Source organism: Calonectris borealis, chromosome 8 (genome assembly GCF_964195595.1).
Source record: "Calonectris borealis chromosome 8, bCalBor7.hap1.2, whole genome shotgun sequence".
Lineage (NCBI taxonomy): Eukaryota > Metazoa > Chordata > Aves > Procellariiformes > Procellariidae > Calonectris > Calonectris borealis.
The window spans coordinates 3,969,869-3,995,475 of NC_134319.1; the positions used below are offsets into that span (position 1 = coordinate 3,969,869).

At 43.6% G+C, this 25,607-nt stretch overlaps 1 protein-coding gene across 18 annotated transcripts in view; it reads right to left on the reverse strand.

Moving 5' to 3' along the window:
* The window catches only part of NFIA (nuclear factor I A), a 252,842-nt gene that overhangs the window by 80,911 nt on the left and 146,324 nt on the right, over window positions 1-25,607 (reverse strand). For 16 of the 18 annotated variants that reach the window (XM_075155647.1, XM_075155641.1, XM_075155643.1 and 13 more), the window contains one exon: window positions 8,452-8,526. The exons of the other annotated variants lie outside the window; for them this stretch is intronic. In XM_075155647.1, coding sequence (XP_075011748.1) covers window positions 8,452-8,526 — 75 coding nt within the window. The remainder of the gene's footprint in view (window positions 1-8,451; window positions 8,527-25,607) is intronic. 18 annotated transcript variants of the gene reach the window in all.

Genomic DNA, 25,607 nt, shown 5'->3' on the forward strand with positions numbered 1-25,607 from the left:
ATTGTCTGAGAGCCCTGATTCACAGCAACAAAGGCGAAGCAGTCTCAATGCCACACAAGGATGCTGAGCCAAGTTTAATCTTTGGTCTGAGAATCTGGCCCATTTTCAAACATGAAAAAATCTTTCACTCCGACGGGGCAGGAGTGAGGAAATGAAGACAGGATAGCTCCTATCACCCAGCTAACATGTCTGGGCTGAAATGCAGGCTTCTGGGAGTGCTGCCATTGACTGTAATGGGGCCAGTATTTCACCCCAAGTCTTAAGGAGCTCACAATGTCAGATTTGACAGAGGAATAATGTAGCTTTGCAGCTGCCTCATCATCCCCACAAGACAATTAGTTGTTGTTTGGCAAGGATCTTTTAAGAACGTCATTGAGACAGAAAGGGAACAGCCTGGATAGCCACGGAGTTTTAAAAGCATGGGACGGAAAATACACAACGCCATTAAAACTTGAGAAAATCTGGAATGATCATTAAAAGGAATTAAGTTGGGAAGTAATTTATGACAAGAACACTCAAATCCTTTTGTTATCTTCTCTTAACTATCATACGCTTCCTGCACACTGGGTATATGAGGGGCGTGTGTTAACAGAAAGAAAGAAAAAATAAGCACAGTAAAATTAACTCGTTTTATCAATTTGTGCTTTCTGCAACAGTTTCCTGACAGCAGCTACAAGAGGCTGTAAAACTGATGAATTTGCATGGAAAAAGAAACTAGTGTAAGTAATTTGTGTAAAAGGTAACACGGACATGGACTGCTATAATTCAGACACCCTGCAGATAGCAGACTGCTGCAGTGTGAGCAGTTATGGGTTAGAAAAATGACCACACTGCAGTCAGTCTGACTTGAATGGAAATCAATCATAAAGGTACTCTCTGCAGCCTCTACTCCACAGTTTTCAGCAACTTCCTTGCCAAACAGATTTGTGCTCTGTAAACCCTTTGCTGATCAATTCCTCTGCACTCTCTACCTACCAAAGCCTAACTTACAGGTTAAGCATACTATTTTCCAAACAGGAACATAAAAAGGCAAGCACTAAATTAAAGCACTGTTTCTTTCTGAGGCACGATGAATTTCCTAGCCATTGCAAGATTTATGAAACAGTTTTATTCCAAACAGACATGGAAGAAAAACTGGTATCTGGATAACGCTTCTCTTCTTTCTCTCACTTCCCTGTTCATCGCTCTCACCACAAATCCTGGATGTTTCTGTTCCAACCTTTGAATTGGCCCTATAGGAAAATGAAATGTATCTCCAGACCAGGGGTGGGGTAGGAACAACGTATTGCTAACGCTGTGTAAACTCAGCACAAAGTAGAAAGGGCTAATCACACAGTAATTTCCGCCCGGGTAGCAAACCTGAAGGATGCTTTGTTTGTCATAGGCCAAACCACCTTGCCACACTTAAGAGCCTGTTTGCAACCCGAGGGTTAAAGAACAAACCCCACCTCTAATGTACACCAACAGATGTAAGCAGCAGAGGATAAACTGCCTGGCTGGCGTATGGCAGCGAGTACCTGAAACCCCGTGGCAGTCCTTACACAGGAGCCACGATCGTGCCACAAGCAGCTCAAGGTCTCTGGCCCTAGAAGTGCTGTGGCAAATGTTGCACAGGGCTAAGCTGTTCTGAAATCCCTTTCCTGCCTGCCTGACAGGCACATATTCGGTACTTGTACCTTTGCTCGCAGTTACCCCATTTACTATCATAAAACACAGCAACATGCCGATGTGTAGAGCCCACCCTGAGACTGTCAGGAAGAGGTTAATGTTTTTCATCCGCATGGCGGATGGAATTTGGTTGAAGCTGTGTGTGCTTTCTGTCTCTGCTTCAGCCTCGGCGGAGCTGAGCCACACCTCGCGCCTCCCGCGCTGGGCTTCGGCTGCGGGGAGCTGGCTGCCTGGCACCTGCCTCCTCTAGTCACCCTTGCGTTTTGCACTGCAACCCACCACGAGAGTGGGCACGGTGCAGCTAGCCCAGCCAGGAGGCATCCCAGCCTGCTCCAAATGGCTTTTCACACTGCCTTTGTGGACTGTCCACCTCGCGCAGGCCCAGAAAGCTGATGGGAAGGGACCACTTGGGTTTATTTGCAGGATTCCCCACAAAGGCTGCAGCTCTGGAGAGTAAGCAAAGGGATCAAAGTGCTGCAAACTGTGGCAAAACTCTGTCTAAATTAAACCTCTTTGTTGTAGCATCTGACAATCCACCATGCAACCTCCCCACACCCCTGTTTCTATGCCCCGGGAACACGCTCTGGCCCCACACGAAGGGGCAGTGCGCTTGGGAAGCTCCACTCCAGCACAGCCGGCTGTTACACGCTGCAGCCTGCAGAAACGCCAGGCAACGACATTAAAAACACGCGATTTCCCCCCCTAAGAAATGCTCTGCAGCAAAGTGACCTTCTGACAGCTCAGGAACATCTCCCAAACAGGAAAGGATGTCAGAAATTGCAGTTGCGAGTCAAAACAATAGTTTCCACCTACGTGCTGGCATCAAGATGTCATCTGACCCGGGGCTCTGACCTGGCGGGGGGCGAGGAGGAAGGACCCCTCTTCCCCTAGCACCCAGCCCACTGATGTGCGCAGGCTTTCTAGGCACACAAACTGATGCCGGCCTCAGCTCTCATTTCAGCTGCTGGCATCACAAAAAAATCCCTGTGCAGATGGGACAGGTTTTGCTCGCTCTGAGGGGCAGGAGGAGCTAGTTTGCCCAAAAGGAGGAGGAGGAAGGTGGGCAACTCTGCCTGAGCACCAGCACTGTGCTACTCCCGGGGACACTGGGCAGCGTCGCCCCTGCTGCCAGCCTGCTCCCTCCGCTGCCAGCTTGTTAGCTCAGATCTTCACCCGAAATGTCAAGAAAAATAACAGAGAAATTAACAAAAAGCCCTCTGACTTAACCCAATTGGAATATTTATTTTGAAAAATTTATTGAATTACAGAACAGGAAACCCGCTAAATAAAACCAGCCAGGCTGGCATTTGTCTTCCTTGGAATACGGCACTCTCTTTCAGTCATGTTAATATTTAGTTTCTCTTTTTTCCATTTTTATGTATTTATTTTTACAAAGGGGCTGGGATGTGACTAAGATCATTACATGTGTAACACTGCAGCAAAGTGATAATGTGTTTAAGGTTAAATGGGAGAAACATGACATTTGACTAATAAACTTTTTCCTGTGTTGTGACTCCATAAACAAAGGGAAACACACTGCGCTGCTGCTGTCGAGAGGAAAGGGGAGCTGGGTTTTTTTTTTTTTTGCAAGGCCTTTGTTTCCTACACACTCTATCGTTAGATTCAAAGAGTTTTTGCCGAATACAACAGATATGAAATGTGTGATGTTCATTTTAAAATTACAAGTACAGCCTGCTATTGACCATCTAATTATGCTGAGTTCCATTTATAAACATAGCTAACCACTAAGTTTATAGAGACTTTTTGTGCTGCTTTAATAGGATATTGATCGAGAGCAAGGTTTGAGTGGACTGCCATTGAATTGTGTAATGGCATACAAAAGGCAAGGTCACAGCAACTGTTCACTCTATGCCTGCAGTCTATTTTTTATTATAATCTTTTTTTCTTCCTCTCATACCTAAGCCCAAACAGTATTTTGGATAGCAGTGCTTTGCTAAGGAATACAGAGTATCTTTTTAAATGTTAATTTTCATGCTGCTGACTTAAACTACCTTCACTACTGTAATGCTTAGTATAGCAGAAAACATACAGGCTGCTGTTTAGAGAGAGCTGTTTTATTATACCCCGGCTTTCACACATGTGCTCTGCATGGAGGAGAGCCTCCTCTCCTCTCCTGGGCTACAGAAGGCAGCAGCATCCTCCCTGCCCTTTGCAGCTACCTGCCTGGCCCAGACCCACGGCAGGAGCCGGAGCACCCCACACCTTGTCACTGGCATCCAGGACGTGCTGGGGCTGGCAGGACTTTCCCTGCAGTTTGTTTCAGCTGTACCTGGCCGCTGGACGGAAGGCATGAGGAAGCTGTGTTTCCTCCGTCACACCCATGCTCCACGCCTGGAGCGGCGGCCGTTACTTTCCTTTCCAGCACTTGTCCGCCTGCCTCACAGCAAGGACAGCTTCAGCCCCTGCCTCCATTGCTAACGCAGCCGCTAACCAAGTCTGGCACCCACCCCATCCAGCAGCCTCGGTGTTGCAGGATCCCGAGCTTTTCAAAATGCCTTGGCCACAAAAGCACCTCTTACCTGTGGAATTAGTGTAACTGTCTTAGGGATAACTAGCTGGACCATTTCTGTGTTTATACAGGAGCGGTAAGCAACTGCATGTACGCTTGTGTGCTTGTGGTTTCACTGGCTCATTAGAAGGATTAAAAGTCACCCCACTTGCTCTGTACAGGTCCTTACTGCACACAGCTAACATCTTAAAACCCAAAGCGTGGCATTTTCAGTCCAGGGCGCAGTCAGAATTCCCTTGTTTATCAGCATGAAGAATGATGTCATTTTGACAAATAACACAGCACAAAACAAATGTGTTTGATTTGGCTCTAGCGAATGTTCATAAATCCTAAATCTTTCTTCACATCCTGGGCAGTGCAGTTTATCTGGCTGCTTGAAGGACCTCCAAGGGAGGAGATCTTCCCAGCAGCTCCCTGCACAAGAGCACACGGTGCAGACTCAAAGCCAAGAGGGGAACAGCGTTCCCCGTGTCTCTCTCCCTGCTCCAGCCTGCCACGGCCTCCCACCTCTGCCAAGCGAATGGGACTGTACACTTGGCAGTGGCTTGGCACCACAGCCACCCCTCTGCCGGCACCTTTTGCAGAGGGTATTCTCCAGTGCCCTGCAGATAGCTGCATACAGCAAGTGCAATATTTTCCTAACAAGGGTAGAGAGGGAGAAGGTTTTGCTTCGCCAGCAGCTGGATGTCAGTTCACAAAACTTGTACATCTCCAGCGCTTCTGCTTCTGAGCCTTTTGTTGTCAGCCCAAATCTCTCTAGAGATGGAAGTATAAAGTCTCTGTTATCTGAAGGGGTCTCCCCAGTATCTGGGGTGACAGACAACACTTAGAAAGGAGCTCACACCCTTTGCCTGCTAATAATGTAGGAGAACTGACAGCATGGTCTGCAACATTCACATCAGATGGTGCAGAGTGGGGTCTACCTGTTTTTCAGATGAACATTTATGATCGACTTTCTCTATTTTACTGCTCTGCAAGATTCAGTAGCTGCGTAGCATTTTGAAAGAAAATCTGCATCTATGGGACTGAAGAAAGCAAGTTTCTGTTACCAAAACAGTCTGGACTTGTTCAATAGCTCACAGAAACTGTGATGATCAGCACTGATAGGTAAGATAGATAATGGTAACCGCTGACCTTTTGCTCAATTAATTCATTCCCCAAATTTGCATGATGGAGACAACTGCCTATTACTTGAGACTCCTTGCTGTGTGGACCTCTGGGAACTTTACTAAATAAACCTGACACATAAGTGCTACCAACAATATTTCATAAGATTAATTTTATATAACAGCAGCAAACCACAGGCCAGTTAAAACTGTGAGAAATCACGTATTTCTATCATCATATTATCAAAAGCAAGCATGGAAAGAAACATGACAATAAGCATACACAAAGATGACCTCTTTGTAAAGCCAACCCAGAGCACACTCAGGAAGAGAGCAGAGACTAAACGTGAGGGCCCACTATGGATAGGCAGGCTTCTTCCTTCCCTAGTCATGGTGGCTTCTGAAGGAGTAATGACTTTTTAGAAAGTAAAAACAAGAGAACGGACTGAGGACGTTTTGATTACTCAAGCTACAGACTGTTAATATGTGCCGGTGAGTCTGGATGATGGCTGTTCATAAGCTGAGCTCCCCAGTGTGAAAGTAACCCATGGACTGGTCTCAAATCAAGACATGGGAACACGTAGCCAACCCAGCAAGGGTTATATTGAAAAGCACACTCTTTAAAAGACCTTGCCTGCCAATTTAGGCAAATATGCAGCGATTTGTTGCTCTGTTATGCTAAATAATTCTTTGAATATTAGCATGCGAATTCACACTGATGTCGCTGGGAATTTGTTGCTACACTCTACACTAAACATATCCTGCTGGGTAGTCACGGCATGTCAGGCTGTGGGCTTCTCAGACCTCACAAAGTAAACAAGGTTACGGCTGGTCAGTACATGTCTGGGGCATCTCCAAGGAAAATCCAGGGTGCTATCAAAAGCAGTGTAGCTAAATCAGTTGCTGGCACACTTCCCTCTGAGTCAGTTCTGAAGTGATATCCCGATATGCTTTGGGGACACTATTTTTGGTAGAGGTGCTGGCTTGTAGACAGGATATAAAACTGAGGTCTTGACCTCCCAGGATTATTAAAGAGCTCATGAAAAAGAGTGCAAACCCCTGCGTCTAGAACAGATAAAAGCTGAATCTTTTTATTTTGCCCACCAACACCTCCTTTCTTATTTCCGATAAAGTTCGTGCCTATCTTGCTCCTCCTGCATGCAGGTGCCCTACCCTTGAAGGTGGTGCATTTCAACAGCAAGCAGAGGGAACGTCTCGGACACAGTTCATCGTCTCATCGTTTGCAAAACAAGCTGAATGCTAGGATTTCTGATACACAACGTTTTAGTTTAGTTACAATAAAATATAACGGAATATTAATAGACAGGAAACATGACGCTCATGAGGTCAATGCCAAACTCTTGGGGAGGCTGGGACTGGGGCTGGCTTGAAGGCTGAAGTCCTGAACAGGGCACTTTTCTAGCAGCCCTGCCCTGTGCACACATGAAGCATGGCTGACAGAGTCCAGAGGCAGTTCTGCTGTGTAGGGCTCCTACAGTGAAGATAAGATTGTGGTGAAGTGGGATGCCTTGCAGAGGGGGAGGGTGAATCCTTTGGGTTTCAAAAGCCTTACACTGTCACACTGAAATAAAGTGACATAACACGGAGACGTTCAAAGACTGGCGATAACTGGGTTTTGTCCACCATGCTGCAGGTACCAGCAAGTTAGTGTACACAGTCCAGTGAGTTAGATGTCAAAGTCCCTATTTAAGGGGGGATTTGGAAATGTGCTGAGCGCTCAGCAGCTCCTCGACTTCTAAGTCCTCTTAACTTCGTCTTTCTCACAAAATTCCCACCAGTTGTCAGGGAAGAAAACTCAGGAGAAATGTCTGCCTTAAACTTCTTCTCCCTCTGTCTCTCTCTCCAGCATGTATAACTCTGACATTCATGTATCTCCCACTTGCCATGCTTTCCTTGTAGCATCCTATTTTTGAATATAAAGCCAATTTACTAGCTAGTGCAAGTCTTTCCAAAAGAGGAAATAAAACAGGAAAATCCTCACAGAAACTCTGTGTTCTAGAAGACTCAAAACCACAGATTCTCTGCTAGGTTTGTGCCAGTTAGATTCCAGCTCCAGAAGGACTTAAACTACATGCTCAGAGCCAATGCATAAACAAATATTCCTGCTGTCTAGGAGGAGAACCATTTTTATCACTGGCTGTACTAAAGAGAATGGTTACAAACCCTAAGGTTTTAAAGGGGCACATAGTTGAATGGTTCTCCTGGAGCAGCGGTAACTGGTGGCAATGTGATGTTACCACATAGCTCTACACTAGCTGCAGAGAAGATCCCCGAAGGACTAGTACCTACGGCTTACCAGTAGTCTCTCTGCAAGAGACTGTCCATACACTCTCCTTGGACTATCTGGATTATGTCATAGAAAAATACAATCAATGCACCCTTGATCAATGGAACAGGGTGGTGACAGGTACTCTTAATTCACTGTTGTTAGTGAGTATTGACAAGCCTGTAATGATCATGCTGCAGTGTGTCATTCATGCTGGGGGCATTAGCATTCTTTAAAGGTCAAAAACCAAATCCTTCTAGAAGACAGAATTCCATACAGTTAATGGAAAATGCAGGCCTTGCGAAGTCAAGATGTATGCGTCTGCACAATTGACATTATCAGAGCTGAAGTTGGTACAGTTGTTGGCAGTATTAACGACTTCATCAATTTGCAGGTGTACAAACACATGTACGCATGGCATGGATGAACACAACATGCAAAAGCAGCATAAGAAAATTTCCAGGCTTATGTGCACAGATCATGTCATTTCTAGAGGTCTGGTTAAAATACAGTCCTTGGATCCTGCAAGGGATCCACTGGGCAAGCTGATCTTTGTAAGCATTTATCTGCACTCTGATACAGAGTCTGCCCATTTTCAGCTGGGTACTGGACGAGCTTATCAACTTGCACATGCAAGTTTGCAGTATTAAATTTTTTTAATTTACTTTTAAAAATTATGCTATTTTACTTTCCCACATTAAAAGATGTGGCACATAAACACTGTCCATTGGCGAGAAGCGGGGAGAAGAGACTCAATTTTCAAGACGCTGGTTCTGAATTGGGGAAGGGGCACGATAAGAATCAAAGAAAAAAACTGGGATTGCAGAAACCACATAGACCGGCCACAAAATGATACTTACTTTGTGAGACTCTTACTAGCTCAGTCACACTGAAAACACCTGATGTGACAAAACTGTCCTGGAAGCCCAAATGTCCTACAAAACAAACAGAGTGAGAGAACTGCGATTAACTTTAAGCATTTAATGACAGTATTCTCAAATACTTTACTTTCATTTAGACTTAAAATGTGACATCTAATTTCCCACTTAGCAGTAATTATTGTTTATGTAGGTGGGTAACTAGTCACACAGCTATGTAGGCTGTTTTGTGGTTTCTATCTAGAGGTTAGGAAAGCTAACATGACACATCAGCAGGGAGATTTTTACATGTTAAAGCATCTCAACAGGAAATCTGAAACAAAAGAGGACTATTTTAATAAACGGTTACCTTGGATGACCCCTAATGACTTCACAATTGAAATGAAAATACTGTACCTAGGAAGCAGACAGGACAGCTAAGTTCCATAATCGTTTTAAACATTATTCTCTAAAGAAACATCTGATCAGGATTATCTACCCATTCATTCAAACAAAACAAGATTTAAAGATGTACTCTTCATTTTCTAAGGTTACACTAGTGAAATCTTAAAATAGCAACCGGTTAAAAAAAATTAAATTAATGCCTTTCCCACAAAAAAAAAATATTCCTAACATTTAAAACTAGCTTTTGAAAAGAAAAATAAATCTCTGCATAAGAAAAATATTAACTTTGAGCTTTGGACTGTCTTTAGGAACCAGGGCGTACACTTCCACACTCGCCTCCCTTGTGCAAAGAATGCTTCTACGCTTGGTACCAAAATGTTATTACACTTTACATAACAGTATTTTTCTTCTTCTCGGAAAACATGCCTACCACCAAATGTTCATTTAATTTTCACGGGTATGATCAATTACAAAAGGAGCAGCTTTCGGGCTGCAACCCAGTGTAAGTGTGAGGAGTGGGGTACAGCAGTTCACGCGGGATGTATCTGGACTTCAATTAGAGGTCTGCAGTTAGTCGGCCAGACTGACCTCCTGCTTTTGAAATCAGGGTCAAAGGAGAAATCTCAGGATAAAGAGATTATTAAAAGAACTGTAAAGTCCTACTTGTCCACAGGATAAGTGGCATACCTTTTTAGGTTGTTCTACTTAGAGACACCGATTCCAGTGCATGCACACATATACTATTGAATGTTTTGCAGGGGCACCATCTGCCCCGTTGTTAATTGTTTGTCAGATTCAGTACAATTTCCCTATGTTCAGTATATTCTACCGTACCCCGTGCTCATCACAGCAATACCTGCGCACCTTCCTACAGTGACCAGAGCAATAGGACTAATGCAAGCTGCGTATTTGTTCTCCTGTCTTTCTTTTGGGGTTGTTTAAAAAAAAAAAACAACATATCCCATTGCCATTTCTACCTGCAGAATGGGAAGTAAGAGAAATACATCTTGTGTGCAGGACTACAGAGGGTGACATGTCAAGGAAAGGTTTGGGAGAGATCTGGAGGGAGGTCAGCCGTTCACCTCCAGCCAAGTCCTCAGCGAATTCTGCTCCTGCACGGAAGAACTTCCCCGTTTCTGTGAGGATCCTACGGTGCCAGATGAACGCAGTCGCTAAGCTAACAGACTTGAGACAAGTTTCTACATCAGGCATGTTTTTATACTTCAGCAATAATGATGAGTTTTCAAACTGTGTATATGTATATCTTTGGGCATCCTTGTGTATGTGTGTATACATATGTATTATGCACACAAACATATAAATATACACAAATCTGTCATGCTCCAGCTGTAGATAAATGTACTATAAAATATTGAAATTGATGCTGAAATTCAACACAAACAAATTCCTCAATCTGCAAACAAGGTTTTTATTTACATCAAGAGAATAAATTTTTCTCTACTTCAAATGAAGAAATGTTCTTACAAGCTTTTATTTTTCCTTATTTTCAACTTAGAAATAGCTCTCAGATAATTGTAAATGCTTTTGCCTGATCTGCTTTCTACTTTACCATAATAAAGGTGATGACTACATCATTCTGCTTTTTAGAAATGGTTGCTGGCCATATACAACGTTTGTTCATTGACAATTTCCCAAGTATTTTTAATATGAAGATCTACTTTTCATATGCTGCAGCAGACCTGCCTATTGAATTAAATGATCTGTGAATTAAAAATAATTCTCTTAGGTCTTCACTGAAACCACTCATGTGCCTAAAATTAAGCATATGCTTAAGTGCCTTGCTGGATCCGGGCCAGGATGCTTACTACTCCGCAGAGCCCTTCGTAGGGAAGCCAGTCTATGCTATGTAACTTCTCATACTGTGCTCACCATGGCAGTATCTGACCAACTTCCAGAAGTGCATTCAGCAATGCTACGAACATCTGTCACGTGTTGTTTTTTCACAGTGCACCATACTGGCTCTGCTCTGGTGTCCACTTCCACCTGCATTTCTCAGGCACGTTCCTATCGCACTAAGAGCCAAGGTGAAATTTAAATATGGAAATAAAAAACAAATCACAGCTACGGTAGGACATTTGGCTGATGGTTTAAGGGAAAGTCTAGGGCCCTTTGTAATCATCCAATAAAAACATGATTGTCACATGGCTAACCACGTTACTTGAACCTAGCAAACACAGGTAAAACCAGAAATGAAAATGCCGTAGAATGGTTTTAAATACATTCTAGCTCTCAGGGTCCCACAGGGCATGAGAAAAGTTGAGTAAGTTAGCTTGGGCCTGCTATCTTCATTATTCTTATTTTGCTGGGTATACTTGGAATGTCCACTTACTTCTGTAGGAACATTTCTTACACGTGTACATGTAACAGTAATCATTAAACAACGCACGCAACGAGAGTGATTAGATTTTCATCCTTCAATACTGAAAATAAACATTTCACAAATGAAAGGTGAATTTCACAATTCTCCAATTTGTTATTTACTTATAAACATTAGGAAATCAGAGACTCATCTCACCAATCATTAATAATATCTTGATACCCATAAAAGCAATGCCCTTGGCTTAGAGTTGTATCTTGAACTCAACTCGATGCACGGTTGGTCTGTGAATTCACAGTTCAGTAGAACTCCATGAAAGTTTAAAGGTTTGCCTGGATGGCTCAGATTGCAAAATCCAGGCCTAAGACTGTAGCTTTTGCTGAGCTGTGATAATGGTGCAACAAGAAAATGAGAGAAACAGGACAAAGAAGGCGGCTAAGTAAAAGAAGAGTGACTGGGAAATAGCAGGATTGACAAAACGTGGAGTAAAGACTTTGCGCCTATTAACAGGGGTCAAAATGCAAAAATATATCAATTTGGCTGTTCCACTTAATTCTGAATGAGAAAAAAATAGGTAAAGTCAAGCAATTACATATGCAGATGTTAGCATTAACGAACTCTTTTACTGAAAAGATGATTAAACATCTTGAAAGCCTGCAAGATTTACTTTTCATATGGCACTTTACTGAAATACGTGCACTGTGATACTTTTGCTAAATATCCCAAAGATAGGACATTGAAATTGCTGTATATGATCTGGTTAGCTCCACAGCTCTATGCGACAGTCACATTTTGGTAGTAAAGCAGGTGTTCAAAATGAGGATGAGAGAATTTTTACTCACTTTATAAAAAACTAAGAGAGCTCATTCACTGAAATTCTGGGTATAAATTAAGACACCTGGCTAGCCAAGGCAGGCCCTGACTCAGCAAAGCAGTTAGAGCACGTGCTTAATTTTATTCACATGCTTGACTAAAGCACATACTTCTTTGCCCTGCCAAATAAAGATGGGCTGACAAAGTTAAGCAGGTATTTAAATATATTGTTGAATCATTGCCTTCAACCTAAGTCTAGGTCCAGCTAGGAGTTAGCTCATTACACAAGACCTCACTTCAGCTCGTGAGGATGATCGTTTTTCCCCCAGGGGGGAAAAAAACCCAGGCTAGTAAGACCAAATTGAATAAAGCAGATCAGGATACTAACTAATAAATAATATGCCATTACCCAGTTGCATGTTTCGTATAGCGTACAAACGCGATGCAACACTACCATAACAAGTACCACATGAAAAATGTTTTTCCATAACTTGATGACTGCTTTAATTGGGGAGAAAATTCATAATGTGATTTACATATTCTTCTTTTCGATCCCAGTAAAGAAGCCAGAAAAAAAGGCCTGAATTGCTGGAGCCTAATTCTGATCTCAAAGAAGTTTTAAACAAGTCTTTCTACACTGATCAAATAGAGTTTCACCTAATTTTCTCCTAATTTACACTGGCAGAGGAGAAATCAGGATTAGGACTTGTTGTCTAATGCTATTTGTTTTGAATTATTAAGCAAACATTCCTATTTCAATGAGTAAACGTGTACAAAGGCAACTAACCTTCGTCCTAAAATCTAGTTTACAGGGAGAGTATTGTCTGCTTTCCCAATTAATGCTGTAAAAAGGAGTCTCAGACGTTGAGCTACCAATCAAGAGCTTGTGTTGTAGCTTGAGAAAATCATGACTGATGCAATTACTTTTATGTAGAAAGTCTGAATATGGTCTATAGGTTAAAGTTCATCGGGTTATTGTTCCTTAATTGAATATCAGAAGATGTTTTCAAGGTGCTCAAGGTATTATTGTTATTTAATTAGCAGGCTTCCTTGTGTAATCTAACAGTATTATTTTTATTATAAAATAGTTAGATTGCACCATAAATATACAAGGTATTTTCTAAACAGAGATACAGCTGGTTTCCTGACATCCAAGCTTAAATAAAACCGGGAAAGAGTTACTCCTTTGAAGATGAAAAAGTCCAAATCCAGTTCTCTTCCACTACAGTCCGAGTGACAATGCAGTAAGCTTTGGAGAACAGCTTTTTGGGAGACTGATTCCTCTTCAGTGTTTTGAAATTAATCAAGTCCCCCAAACTAGCACTGAAACCATTTCTAAAGCCTTTTTCATGTTCAGCATCTCACTATACATAGCCATCTTAAAACCTTAAAATAGTAACAATCAATTAGGGTCTCAAGCCTATTATCTTAACCAAATGCCTGATTAAAAGAAAAGCCCTCTCTGCTCAAAGTGCAACTTGATTCCTTTTGGTTTTATCCTCTATCTAGATAATCCTGTGTTTCACAAACAATGTGGAGCAATAATATTGATTAGAAAATTAATGTCTGTATCACACAGCACATGCAGGCCTTGAGAGAGGGGATGTTATCAGAGGGAACCCGGATCACCCCAAGGACTCCCAAAAGGTTAGCTATTCCACAGCTGCACTGGCTGAGGAGGGTGGGAGTGGCAGAGTTAGTCCTAATCTGTGTTCTTCAGCAAAAAGGAAAGGACAGAATATGCATGCTTCAGTCAAGACCTTCATAACATTTACACTCTGCTTAATTAGAAGGTGAGTTTATTAAGCCCGGGCTGGCGCAGCCACGGCAGCCCCACAACTGCATTCCCTTCCAGAAACACATCCCTCTGCACAGACAGGGGGTCCTGCAGGCAGGCCGGCACAGTGGTGGTGTGCCACGTGCTCGCACGGGGAGGAAGGTGCACCTCGCTCCTGGGAAGCGTCCACCTCCAGGGCAAGCGTGGGTGGCCGGGGGGAGCACCCCGGGCTGAGACCAGCTGCTGCCCAAGCGCTTGTACCTGCTCACCCTGCCCGGGGCAACAGCAGTGAGGTTCACCAAGAGATACGCGGTCACTACCCCACGCTGGAAATGGAAAGCTGGATCCGTGGGGCCAAACCGCATGCGCTAACTTTGTATCTAAAAAAAAATGTGGAGATTGAAGAGATGATCTGCCTCAGCTGCAATACTCTCTCCAAGTGAATGTCTCTCCCGTTCAGATGGAAGACAGCATGAGGGACCTGTACACAGGCTTGCATATTGCACATAACTGTAACGAAATCTGCATTTACCAACAGACCCCAAATACCGATCTCCAGAGCTGGCACAACAGCCTCATTTTAATTGCTTTGTACAAAAAGCATTCCTCAAATTTGTAAGTGATAAACCTCTAATGGTAAACTATACCACATTTTTAATTCATGGACTTTTTACAGAAGAGTTAAGATATTTTACATTAAAGGTGATACAGAAACCTGTCTTGTGACAAATGCTCCCACTTCTATTTTGGCTTGTTATTTCCAATTTAATTTTAATGCCACAGCAATAGCTCACCTTGGACAAATTACACATTTTCTTACGAAATAACTGCTGGGCCACAGGTCTTCTCTCCGGCTCGCCTACCTGCCTTTGGCTGAGGTTTTAAGAAGCACTAGAACTTTCTTTGTGGCCCATAGCAGGATGGATTAGACCATCCAGGGCATGTCGTGTTAGTACAATAGAGGAACACTTTTAAGACTTTAAAGTCATGTAATACAATTCTAGGCTGGATCTTTCTTGTTAAAAAAAGTAGAATGGGAGTGATTGAAAGAGAAAAGGGCCAATATTTGACAACAGAAATCAGCATAACCTCCTAACAGCGGCAGTCATGGATGACTGCCCTTTGACCCGGGGAGATTATGTGGGATTTCAATGACAACAGCTGGAAGTGAGCATGTGAGAATAGAGAACACAGATCTGAGGCCTCCTACAAAAGACTGCACAATCCCTGCCCAGATCTGAGTGTTGATTAGAAATTGTTTCCTGGTCCTGGCTTAATAGAGTGTGATAATGAAAGTTTTGTTAACCCTTCACAATATGCAAAACCATTGGTAACTGATTTGCCTTTTTGGTTTTTAGCTAAAATGTCTGTGTCTAGCAGACAGTAAAATTGTGAAGCGCTGCTGGTTTTCGTGGGTGCACTTCTGATACCAGTGCTGGAGTTCAGCTCTGTTTCCATACAGTTTGTATACTCTCGGTGGCCATGGGGAATCAACACCTCAAGGCGCTGCGGGGTGGCTTGGAGAAAGGACTCTCACACCTTCACTGGGGAATCCACCCAACCCACCACGATGGATGTTCTCCCGAGGTGAACCAGAACAGAAATACACACGTAATGTCTCACTGCGCATCACCTTTCATACTCACGCCATTTTAGAGTCTCTAATAATAACAATGCCTAATTATTATTTCAGTATGTGTCATATTGAGCTCCGGAGTCTGGGTAGCAAATTAATAAATGTGGACCAGAGCAAATGTGACATCAGGCTGTCTGTGTCACCAACAGCCTGATCCTGCACGGATCCACAGCAGCTTCAGCTCTTAGGAGATTCAGCTCATTTTGTATTTAAGTGCAGAGATAGTGGAATTAATGGCAACTGATTAACATTAATGAACCGATTCTAGATCGGAATCAATCATGTCAGATTTTGTCCAAGTGGAGGGCACACGCATCGTTCCTTTCTCTTGAAGACAAAGGTCTTCTTGAAACATTGAAAGCCCTTCAAATTCATGTTAAGGACCTTATGCAATGGAAACCATTCCAAGATCTAAGATGTCTGATGTGGTTTTTAATTTCTGATGACTCCTAACGTCGTAGGGTACTTTTCGGTTCTCATGTGGGTGAGAAATCAGTTAAATACAGTTTTTTGATATAATGATAAAAATTAAGAATCTCCCTCTCTACCATATACCAAGTTCGATAAATAAACTAACTGCATTAATACCGATAGGGGCCTATAGCTTGAAAAACAACAGATGTCTTAAATTAGCATATTTCTGTTTCAGGTCCTCAATCCAAAAAGCAAATATTAAAGAAAAGAAGAAAAATCATTATAAATGGTCATACTCATTTGGCAGCTTATAAAATAATGCACTCCTCAAAAGCCTTTCAAAGTAAACGAGATGAAATCTACCCTGGGATAATCATTCTGGAATATTTATGGCATCCAACAATAAAAAGAGTAATAAAAAGAAAAGCCTGCCTCCCTGAAAATAATAATATGAAGGAGTTATTTATCTTCATATTTTCATATCAACCCTGGTTACAAGAGCACTGACAGCTGTGATCTCCAAGGTCTGCGATGATATTGCCAGTTCGGCTTCGCAGTTTGAAGCATGACTCAATGTCCAAATGCGCCCAGAGAAACCACCCGGTTTCCCTGAGCTTCCCGGGGATGCTGATGACATGTGCTGCTGCAGGGCGCTCGCCGGGCTGCCAGCAACGGGCACCTACCCACCCTCTCACCCTTGCAGGCAAATGATAAATACGGGCACTGGAGAGGGAGATATGAGAAGGTGGGTACTGCCGCCCCTGTTCCTTTCCCCCTGCAAGGCCTTTGTAAAATGAAAGCCCCAATGTCACGAGCTAGACATTGCATTAACCGCAGGACCCCCCAGAGAGCTGAAAAACCTCCTGAAGAGAATAATGTGAGGATAATTTCTTCTCAGCTGGTCATTTTTTGATGTCAGCATCATATTCCTGGTACAGCCTGAAAACATCGGTTTGTACGATTCGTTTGTCTGGGGCCGATCGCACATGCTCCATCAGCTGTCCTTGCTCCTCTTCCTCCTCATCAAGTATCAACTGATATTTTGTCCACTGACTTCTAGGAAGCTGCTGGCAGAAGTAAGGGCTTGTAGGAGCCGACATGGGGGCTGCATGCCGTAACTGCAACACGTAGCCACGTTCTGGTCTTCACACCGATGGCGCATGCCTTGGTACATGCAGAGTTTACTTGGGTTTACACTACTTCAAATTACAATTTAGTTACAGTATTAATGCCATAAATATTATTGTTGATGCTGTGTGAAGAACATCAGTGTGAAGATAAATGTAAGGATATTTAAAAACTGGTGTGGAATACTTAGGTATTCAGACTAATCACGGACTGAAATAAGCACATTTGTTTCAAATCCTGTTTATAGCACTGCAGCCCCTCCCTCCTTTAAATCTTCCTCTTAACCATAGTGATGTTTATTGAATACCTGTCATTTCTCCAGCAGCATGTGCCAACCGCGGCTCACCAGTGCCAGGCTGCATGAAAACCCTTCTGTCTCCTATTCTCCAAGGGGCTCCCTTAGATCAACTACTCACCATACCCAATACACTGAAACCCATAAATTTGCAGATACTGCAGTCAAAATTCTTAACAGGAAAGTGCACCCATTTTGCCCAGTGTAGCATACTGAAATATCACATGGTGAGAAGCATTTCTCACCATGTGTAAACTGTCAATTTGATTTGAAATTAAAATTTTTGATTAACATGAGCATTTCTGAGCCTCCCGCTGGCAGCAGCCCTATTGCTGAAAAGTGACATGATTTGTGACACACATGCTGTACAGAAGCCCCATGCCAGCAATTGTTAAACCCATTTTCATTCTGCTTTAATACGGTATGACACTGAGGAAAATAATTTTAATATTTAGGAGAAAGAGGGTAAGGGCTTAAGGACTGAAGTCCTTTATGGGTGTAAAGCAGATTAGAGCAGCACGAAAAAACGGCACGGAGGTCTCCCCATCTCACAAGTCATGTCTCTTTTCAGCAATAGGGACCATCTGCAGGAGGCTAAGAAAGGTCCATGGTGAAGCACAAAGCCTTCTTTTAAATCCAGTTGATATTTCAAACACAGCATGAGGTACTTTCCACCTATGAATGCCGAGATGCTTGTGCATGGGGAAATGCTTGCAACTTCAATAATTAAACCCTCTCATATGGGAGGTAGGATTTTCTGGTTTCCACAGTGGTCTGTTATTTTTCCATGTTTATCGTTTCCCCAGAGGTATCAGTGGTCACTGGAGATACTAACATTTATATGGTGAATTACTTATGAAAGAGGAAAGTTTTGTGACTATTTAGACTTTAAAGCCCAGGAATCTACCTCTTCGTCAGGGTGGTGGGAAGATTTTTGTTAGTTTAAACAGCTACCAAGTGAACACAAGAAACGGGACATTTTTGTGGCGACAGATTTTAAGCCTATGATATACGCACGCAGAAGACAAAAGTTCAGTGGGGATTTTTATAAACGTAAGCCTGTGTCACTGTTGCAAGCTGCTGACTCAACTGTGTCACCTGCGTATTTCTCAGAGTGGATCATTTTTTTTCCAGTAACATCATGTTCTGAGGAAGTTTATCATGAAACAAGTATCACGAACAGTCATTCTGAGCAGCAGAACAGCTTTGATAAGTGTCGACACGCATCTGACTTTTCTTTGAGCTCCTAACACTATTCATCACATTAAACACTCAGCTCTGCTGGACTCTGTTCCTAGTAAACACAGGGCGATTTCTAATCGCCATAATACAGCAAGTTAAAAAAACATAGTATTTTTTAAATAATTTTAGATGGTGAAATGAGATACCAGGATGATTCAGATGCCCTGGAAGTATTCAGTCCTGAACATAAAGCCGTGAGCTCATTTATGTTGATAACAGCGCTCGAGAATTCAATCAGCATGAAAAACACAGTCCTCAATAAAGCCATGATACATAGTTATTACAAGTATGCAGGTTCTTTTAAATAAGTCTTAAGTTTAAATAAGCATTGTGTGTAAATATCTAGTTTTAATTAGTATATTGCCAAGAAATTATACAACTAGACTCAGCGATGCTGTAATTATTTTAGGATCTATAAAACCCTCCCTCGGCTGGTGGTAGCTAAGTGTACCCTCCAAGGTTATTCTGCAGACATGCTCGGAGCTGAACCAAGGGAGTGTGAAGCCCTGTGGACACAGAATTAGGGGGCTATAAAAAGAGGTGTTGGTTTTTTTTTTAATTTGCACGTTAGTTTATAGTTATAGGAATAATCCACATATTCAGAGCATGTGGCAGAATTCTCTAGAAAAGCCCACTGTCCAGGAGGAGCCGGTGGGGTCAGGGTCAGGCGAGGGCGGGCAGCTTTCCTGCCCTGCTTTGCTGGGCGATATGGACACAAACCCCGGCGACTTCATCAGCTGTTTCCTCTCATCCTCCCTTCCTGGCACTCCTCTCTCTTCACACCAAGGCACTTTTAAAAGACTGTGGCTGAACAACATGATAATGGAAGCTGTAGAAATATCTGCTGAAGATTAGATAGTATAAATGAGACGCGAAAATAAGGATGCTGGGCATGGAAGCTAAGTCACGAGGATCAGCCAGCTCCACCTTTCCCCACAGGCTTTCGTCTCCCTTCAGAGTTACTTCTTACACCTCCTCTGCTGACACCACCAGTGAGCAAACTTTGATTCACAATTATCCCCATACAAATCATGTTACTCTATTTACCTATCGTCCTTTCCATTGTATCACTCGGAGTTTTCCCTCCATCAGGTTCTTACTCCTCTATTCTTTGTACAGAACAATAATCTTCTAACTTTGATAACTTTTAGTCCCAAGTAAACTGTCTTCCCCTAGGTTTACATGTTAGTTATCCTTGTGGCTGGGGAGGGAATGGACTTTCCACTGGTCACGGCATGACAACACACATACCGTCTGTCCTTGACTGCCCATGTTACTGGGCTCATGAAGTTCAGTCAGGGCCACCCTGAGAGATACCTGCGTGGAAGACGGGGGCAACCTCACAAGCTTTTCTCCAGCAGCGTCTGGGCTGCCTCACCTCGGGCAGCAGGGTACCGAGGTAAGTCTCTGGAATTAAGCTCTGATATACTGGTGGCAGAGAAGACAGAAAGGGGTGGGTCTGGAAGCACAGTAATGCTTGTCTAAGGACACGTCAAGCTTGCACAAGACCTAGAGCACAAAACCTGATGCTTATGGCTGCAGATAAGGGCAATGTAGACAAACACTATATGCCTAACATGTATGGGCTTGCAACTCCTGTCCAGACAGCAGAGTGACACCCAGTGCAGCGCCACCTTCTCTATAGAGGCACTATGAACTGAGGGCTGGGAACGGAAGGGTTTGTCCTCATTGCCTGCTAGCAGAGGACAAAGTGCCTCCACCAAGCACGGAATCTCTGGGTGGCCACCAACTTTACCTGGGTTACGTCGAACACCTCACAAAAAGAACAAAAGGGTTGAATTCAAAGGCACTGATGAGTTTCCACAAGGAACATGTCACCCCCTCATCATGCCCCTAGAAGCAACACAGCCCCTCCACTGGGTGATCCAGGCTCTTTTGTCTCATAGTCCAGGCTCTGCCCAGGCTATGCCAGGTCTCTGCCTCCTCCAAGTATTGATGAGGAAGCCCCACAGACTTATCAACTGCCTTCTCAAGGACTGACACACTTGGGGTTAGGCAGGCAACTATGCTTACAGACAGCGGTGGAGAACCCACAGTGTATTAGTGGATAATTCCCTCAGCCAAGTCCCAAACTAGCAGCCTAAGTCCAGTGGGAAGAGACTGCTGGATGTTGAGGTCAGCAGCAGAGCTCTGCACGATGACTGAGACTCCCTTCCTGTTTTATTCTAAGTTTGTGTTTTGTAGGGCAGGATGCCCTGTCTACATTCCTTTACAGACTAAGAATGGACATTTATTAACAAGTACTTGGGTGGACAGCCCAAAACTCTAGACTCCTGGCCTGGGACTGTACGACAGAGAGGGCCAGTGACCCCCGTTTGTGTTTACTGTACTTCTACAGACACATGTTGGTGTGATAGGGGCATTCACTTTCTCAGGTTCAGGCCAAGGTCAGGCCAGAACACGGACCGAATTTATTTTCTCTGTGTAATCTGCTCAGACTGTAGCCCAAAGAGGGCCTCCAAGTTCAGTAATTGTGAGTGTATTGTGAGGGATTCAAGATTAACAAAGTAAACAGAAGGGGCAGAGAGAGACCTTCTTAGCCCTTATCTAATTTCTTGTGCTCATCCCATGTGTGGCAGATATGGTGGCTCCAGGGGAGGTGCCTCAAGGAATTGAGGTGACAGCAGTGGGATGTCTTGCCGCAGGAGGCTGCCTCTGGCAACTTAGACACGCTCTTGGTATAGACGTGAGGACCTGAGATGACTCTGTTGCTAGAGGCTGGGCTGGTCAGCTGAGCCTATGCAGTCCTCTTCCCATGGTAGAAGGCTTGCCTCTCTAGAGCCTCTTACTCCTGACAGCAGTCAGTCTTGTGTGACAAAGTGCGGTACACAGGGATGCAGAAATGTGGCAGTGGGGTGGAGTTCCTATGTCAGATGCCCTATCTGTGTGTATTTAAGACAATTTGAAGATACCGCAGGGGCCAGGACTTCATATTTTGGCCCATGCTTAGCAGCCTGGCTCACCTGATGCCCTGTGACAGCCATCAGGCTTGTTCTAACAATACTCTGCAGGTAAACTATGAGACTTTGTACCGTGACTGACTTTACATGAAAGGCAGACCTTTTGCTGATGAGCGGCAGTTGAGCAGGCAGAAAGAATGAAAAAGGAATTCCACTCACAGGGACCTTTACAATAAACTAAAGCAACACAGGTAAAAAGGAAACCCATCCATTATGGTTTATAATGCATAAACATCCATTTCTTCTCTGTTCCTTCTTTGCCTGCATTACTGAAATACAGAAATAAAGGAAAAAATAATGATGGATGGATTTTGGAAGACTCAGAGTTCAACTCAGGATGGATGTGATCCCAACATTTCAGATTCTTATCTCATCGTAATTGGAATAGCTGAACCTCTCTTGTCTGCAAAATTAGGCAAGACATCCTGTGAGAATGGGCTCTTTTTCACAGCAGTTTAGTCCCCAGACGCATAAAAGAATGAAAACAAGAAATGGAACAGAACATTTTTACTTTTGAATAATGGCTTCATTTGGGCAGTTTAGAACAAAACTTCACTGGAAGAGTTGAGGAGGAAGTTCTTGCTGCCAGTATGCCCATCCCTAGACACATTCTTCCACAGAGCACATAAACACTTCTCTAAAAAGATAATTTATCTAAGAAACTCCCATTTTGTGCAAGTCAACAGAAAAACAGAAAGGGAAGAAAGTATACGTGGGCAGTAGATATACTGTCCACTCTTGTACCCTGAAGAAATCATTCCACCGAGTGCCCTGCTAGATCCACCTTTGCTCTTGCAGCAAACTCTTTCTTTGTCTACTCTGGCTTTTCAGGATGAGGAGAAGAGGAGTGGGCGACTTCCTCGAGCAGCAGAATTTCAGGTCCAGAGCAATTACAGCATTAACCTGCAACATGTCAGTTTTAAACCTCCCTGAGGTTCAAGAGAGAGAGATGAATTCTCAGAAGACCCCAGTACCTCCACCGATTATAGAGGGAGACTGAAGATTTTAGGCTCATAGTTGGTGCCTCATTTTAATGCCTAATGTTAGGTGGGATGAAATCCAAGCCTTAGAAGTCCATATACCACATTAACATAGACCTGAAAGAAAATTTGCTCTCCTTCCCATATCTTGCCACAGGTAATCTCTCTTGACATGCCATGCTTCTCCATCCTTACATTTATATCTGGCTATGTTTTTGTTTTTTTTTTTTTAATTCAGAAGACTGTAAAATACAAGTATTGCTGAATTATCCTTGTGTTCCTGTCCTTCATCTGGTTCATTTGCAGGAGGGAATAATGATCTGTCACCAAGGTAAATTCATTACCCGGCAGATAATGCCACAGTGTTTCTGCTGCCCATTTCACAGTAAGACATTCTTTTTCAATGATGTTGCATCTCTGTTCTCGTGGGAACAGTTTACGGCTGACATAGCAATAGTAGTAATAACAACTTACATTTATATTGTACATGGGATGATCTTTACTTCTCTTTCCTTCTAACAGTGGACGGCTCCCAGTCCTACTGCAAATGCATCCTTCATGGCCATGACAGACAGAAATCTGGATTCACTGATACTGGGCTGCCTCATTCCTCAGCCGTTTGCTCAGGTTGTCATATCCTTTCCAGCCCCTTTTATTATTGCTTTAAATTGAGCTGTGGGCCGCTACCATCAAACTGCTGTCCATCCTCTCCTGCTTCTCACCTCTTCCCCTCCTCCTGCAGCTCAATCTATGGCATGCTCTGCTGTACAATAAAATTGGCTCTCCTCTGTACGGCATGGGGGACACGGCTAGCTCTCTGCATTCTGCTGTTGGAAATTTCCTGAAAGCGAATTCCCTGATTTTGAGGACTTTGAGGTATAACATGTGGGAAAGTTGCAGGTGGTCTGCACTGCAAAGCTAGTCAGGTGGGGACACCCCCCAAACACCAGCAGGTTTTCAGATGGGGATGCAGCTGTCAAAGAGCCTTCTGTTACAGACACGATTTTAAGAGTAAGGAACAGAAGTAGAAAAATAACAGGAACAGCAGTCTAGATTCTCTGTGAGCGAGTGTTAGAAGCTACATAAGAAGTATTCCTCCCTTATGATCCTGGGAGAAGAAATGCCACCAAAGGCTTTGGCCCACCGCAGTCTGAAAGATGGTGTTGACAACCTCCTGCCTGGCTAAAGGGTAGTAGGACACTGCCGGCCCGTACCCTGGCTCACCTAGTGAGGCACTGCACCGCCAAAGCACCACTTCTCCCTCTGTCACCCAGCGCTGCAGCGGACTGGGGCAGGGGGGCGACTGCTGGGGGGTGACATGGCAGCGAGGCCATGGGAGGGCACACCGCAGCCAGGGGCTGGCGTGCTGGCCATGCATTCTGCAAAGGCATGAGAGAGAAGAAAAATATTCGGATCCCCTGCAGCAGCCCTATCTTTTTCTTGTGCCTCCTTTTGCCAGTGACAGGAGCGAGGTGCTGGCTCCTCATCCCAGAGTGTGGCTGGCAGCGGAGCCCCTTGCTTCAAGTATGAGTGAGGGAGGATGGGAGGTAATGATTAGAGACACTCTAAAATTATTACATTAATTGAATCTTATGAAAATGGAAAACAATGGCAGTGTGTAATAATAAAAACCCACTATAACCACGTACATCTCTTGTTTACTAGAAAGTGCTTCACTGACTACAGATTTACTCTGGGGCACAGCAGGAAACTTTTCTCCTTTAAATTTAATCAGCCCTTTTTTGCCCTTTTTTTTTTTTCCTTTCAGAGAAAAATACCAGCTATCAGATCTGTGTTTCCCATCCACTCCTAAGACTCCTCAGTGCAGTGCCTGGAGGTGATAGTGTGAACTCACTCAAGAATGTGAAGGCATTTTATAAATCATTTGGTTTCAGCAGGAGGGGGAGAAAGGGAGAAGGCAGAGGGATGATATAGTTTACAGCACATGCTCGGCAGTAACTCCCAACTGTCAAACTTCAGCATTTTCTTCAGTTGCAACAGCGGTTAACAAAAAATGTTAAGACAGCAGACATGAAATGCACATAGTAAGCGGCACATTTAAGCAACTGGCACCTTTCTACCACCCCACCGCCAAAATCTATCCGGACACTACCACAATCTAGAAAAAAAGTTGTATAACTGAAGATTCGGCACTGACGGGAGAAAAAGGAGCAGAAATGAATAACATGAACTGCTGTAAACAACTTGCAGCGCCCTTTGTGTGCAAGATAACAATAGCAGAGTTAAAGGAGTATGTTTACAAGCGTGGCTTGCTCGCCTCACCTTCCTCCTGCCCCCTTTTGCCATGCTCGTTACGTCGCTCCTGGGAAAATATTTGTGAACCATTGCAAATAAAAGTCTCCTTCTCACTTTCCAAGAAACGGATCTGGTATTTTTCCATTTCAGTCACACTACAGCCAGGCTTCGGAGGGGATTTTATTCTCGCAGCTCTGTGAGAGTCACTGTAAACTTTCTTTCCATTTCCTATCTAGCAACTTTTGCAATTAAAAAGTAGTATCTGCAATTAGAAAATAGTATCTGATTAGCTATAGAAGTGATGAGGCTTTTTCTGGGAGCCTGGCCTCATCCAAGCGCCCTCCCTTGACAACAGCAACAGTCCAGCATACAGCTTTCAGGAGCTGTGCATTGCTCTTCATATGCACCTCTTTGCTCGTGTACACAACTTCAGATTTACAAAATTAAGGCTACTTGGAAAGCACCTGATTAACCCATGAATCTGCAGTACATGCAGATACATAGACTTTTTCTGAGTGTGCAAACCAAATATGAGTATGAAGGTTGGAATCCATTTGAATGAAAATCACCTTGTACCTCTAAACCCAGGTATGATTCATCCAGGCACTACACCACACACAGAAACCAGAGGAAGGTGTGAAATAACGACATACATTTTCATAGTGTGTATATATATTTGGAAAGGCCTAGAGTCAACAGAATACCTCCTGCGTCGGTCAGGAAGTCAGAACAAAAGAACACATGAGCGCGAGTGAGAAAGCACGATCCCTTATCGCAGCTCTCGGCAGTGGCCCCGTGCTATGCTCTGACATTCACGGCCGAATGAACCAAGCTCTGGCTGAAGCAGCAGAGGTTTAGGTGCTGATGGTCCCAGATACTGTGAAGGGTAAGCGT